Genomic DNA, 2,444 nt, shown 5'->3' with positions numbered 1-2,444 from the left:
GGATTTTTTTTTTTAATTTATTATTTTTTAAAATTATTTAAATATTATAAAAAAATTAATTTAATCACGCACCCAAAAAATCTCGTGTGATCACGCATTGTCCATCTCAGCATTTTAATGTCACGTATATAAAAAATATTTAAAATATTATTTTTTAGTGAGTTCAAAAATTTAGATGACAAATATATAAATTAAAGTGTCTAACTTACAAAACCAAATCTTGATAAAAATAAGGCATCACATGCCTCGGCGTTCCCTTTATTTAAAAAGGTTTAAAAAAACTTTGGAATCTGACTCGTCATCAAATGGCTGGATAGCGTGAATGTGAATAATAGAAAATTTAGAAACAGTCGCCATGAGCCTTCCCAAAGTCTACCATCGCTTCTCTTTACTCTCTCTTCACTCTCCTTCTCCCTCTCTACTTACTAAATCCCTCTTCTTCACTTCTTCTTCTTCTCTCCCTCTCCCCGTCAAACGCCTCCACTCTCCGCCGTTGCTCCGCCCGCATTCTAGAAGATTCGTTTCCGGGAAGCAATTCAAGGCTAAAATCATCATGGCTTCATCCAAATTTCATCATCTTGTTCCCGTTAACGCTGTTACGGCTGAGTGCGGCGGTACTGATACTGGCTCTGATGGCCCTGCTTCTGTTGCTTATGACGACGGTACTTTGGAATGTTCTTATTGAATAATTCAGTTCTCTTTAATGCTGCTTGTTGACTTTAATTCTTGATACTAACTACTTCGGGGCGAAGCTAGTTATCCGTGTAGAGATAAGTATGAGATTCAGAGAACCATCACTTTGTCCAGAAAGATAAAAAAAATTTAGTACTGGAAAATGGACCGGAATAATCAGTTAGTAAATGATTACGAAGGGGCTAAGCTAGTTATCCTTGTGGAGATAAGTATGAGATTCACAGAACCATCACTTTTGTCGAGAAAGATAAAATTTAGTACTGGAAAATGGACCTGAATAATCATTTAGTAAATGATTAGGAAGGGGCTAAGTTCCTAACTTGATGGAGGTTTGGAGGAGCTTTGATGAATAAAAGAAGAAGAATTGGTAGAATTCTTATAGGTGATGCCAATGAATCCTGTTTTTGTTAAAAATGAGAAAATTAGACTGCCGTTGAATACTGCTATTTAACTGTTTAGTTGATACATTGGAGTTAAATTAGTTGTTCACGAAGAGATAAGTGAGTGATTTAGAGTGAGTTTAGTTTGATTTAAAAACAGTTCTTTTTATTGGAATGGAGTGTACCTGATTTGAGTGGAATCAATGAAGGGGGATTTGTGTAACCGATCCAAACTGGAGTGGAATGCGGTGTTGTGGATTTATTGTTTCATTTATACTAGCCATTTAATTCTTGAAGAAGGGATTTGGGTGTGATACTCTTTGATTTTCATTCCTGCAAGAATTGTTAGCATCTAAAAATTCTTTGAATGTGCTACTGGAGAAATGATTTCCGTACATCCTAAAATGAGAAACACAAGGAAAAGGAGAATCTTTTCCAAATTACACATACCATATCTTAGGGCGTAAGACAACTTGCATTTAAACGAACTCCTTTCTATGAAAGGATGTGCTTTTTGTTCTTCACCTATTAGGCAATTTAACTTTCTATTTAAGTACCTTCAGTGGATTTTTAAGTTGGAAAGCTTTGGATCTTAAATGAAAGTATTTCTATATTGCTTGTCCATAATAATAAAGTTGTTCACTTTTCTCCATGCCCATAAATAAATCCTCTTCATTTGCATCATGTATTTACTAATCCTGTCACTACTCAAACTTTATGTTTACATTGGGTATTTACCTTCCATAGATAAAACCAGATAGACTGATTAAGTTAATTTTTTTGGGGGGTGTGGTAATGTGTAAATTTCATAAGTTCATTTATTTCCCCCCTTTTTTTTCATTGCCCTGGTTTCCATTTTTCAATACTCTAACATGTTTACATACTCTTTTAACTCTTTTTTTCTTTCTTTGAATATAATTTGCATAGTTTGCAAATGGTGATCAAATCTTCTTGTTTCTCTCATAAACTTCACCAGTTCTAGAATCAGCATCAGCCACGGGATATCGTCTTCCTCCCTTTGAGATTAGGGATATTGTTGACGCTCCACCACTTCCAGCACTATCATTCTCTCCATTAAGGGATAAAATACTGTTTCTTAAGCGGAGATCCTTGCCACCTTTGGCAGATTTAGCAAGACCTGAGGAGAAGCTTGCTGGAATACGCATAGACGGGAAATGTAATACCAGGAGTCGCATGTGAGTAATGATGAAGCTTCTCATGATCTCTCCTTCAAGCACTCAAGTGCTGGAGACGCTATGTTAGGTTATTTTATTTCCTCTGTCTGTATAATTGGTGTATCTCATGTTCGTTACACAGATTAAGGACTCCTTGCTGGTATAGTGCGTCTTTCTTTCTTTTTTTTTTTTTTTT

General features: G+C 35.5%; 1 protein-coding gene across 2 annotated transcripts in view; it reads left to right on the top strand.

The window, feature by feature from the left end:
• The first annotated feature begins 271 nt into the window (after positions 1-271).
• The window catches only part of LOC107857539 (probable glutamyl endopeptidase, chloroplastic), a 14,057-nt gene continuing 11,884 nt past the window's right edge, over positions 272-2,444 (top strand). The window contains exons 1-2 of one of the 2 annotated variants that reach the window (XM_047398431.1): positions 272-662; positions 2,050-2,269. In XM_047398431.1, the coding sequence (XP_047254387.1) occupies positions 356-662; positions 2,050-2,269 (527 nt within the window). In that variant the 5' untranslated portion in view covers positions 272-355. The remainder of the gene's footprint in view (positions 663-2,049; positions 2,270-2,444) is intronic. The other variant, XM_047398435.1, reaches the window with a different exon arrangement.

This window comes from Capsicum annuum, chromosome 1 (genome assembly GCF_002878395.1).
Source record: "Capsicum annuum cultivar UCD-10X-F1 chromosome 1, UCD10Xv1.1, whole genome shotgun sequence".
NCBI classification, from domain to species: domain Eukaryota; kingdom Viridiplantae; phylum Streptophyta; class Magnoliopsida; order Solanales; family Solanaceae; genus Capsicum; species Capsicum annuum.
Note: the sequence above shows the minus strand (reverse complement) of the source record. Positions and strands in the feature narration are given on the sequence as shown.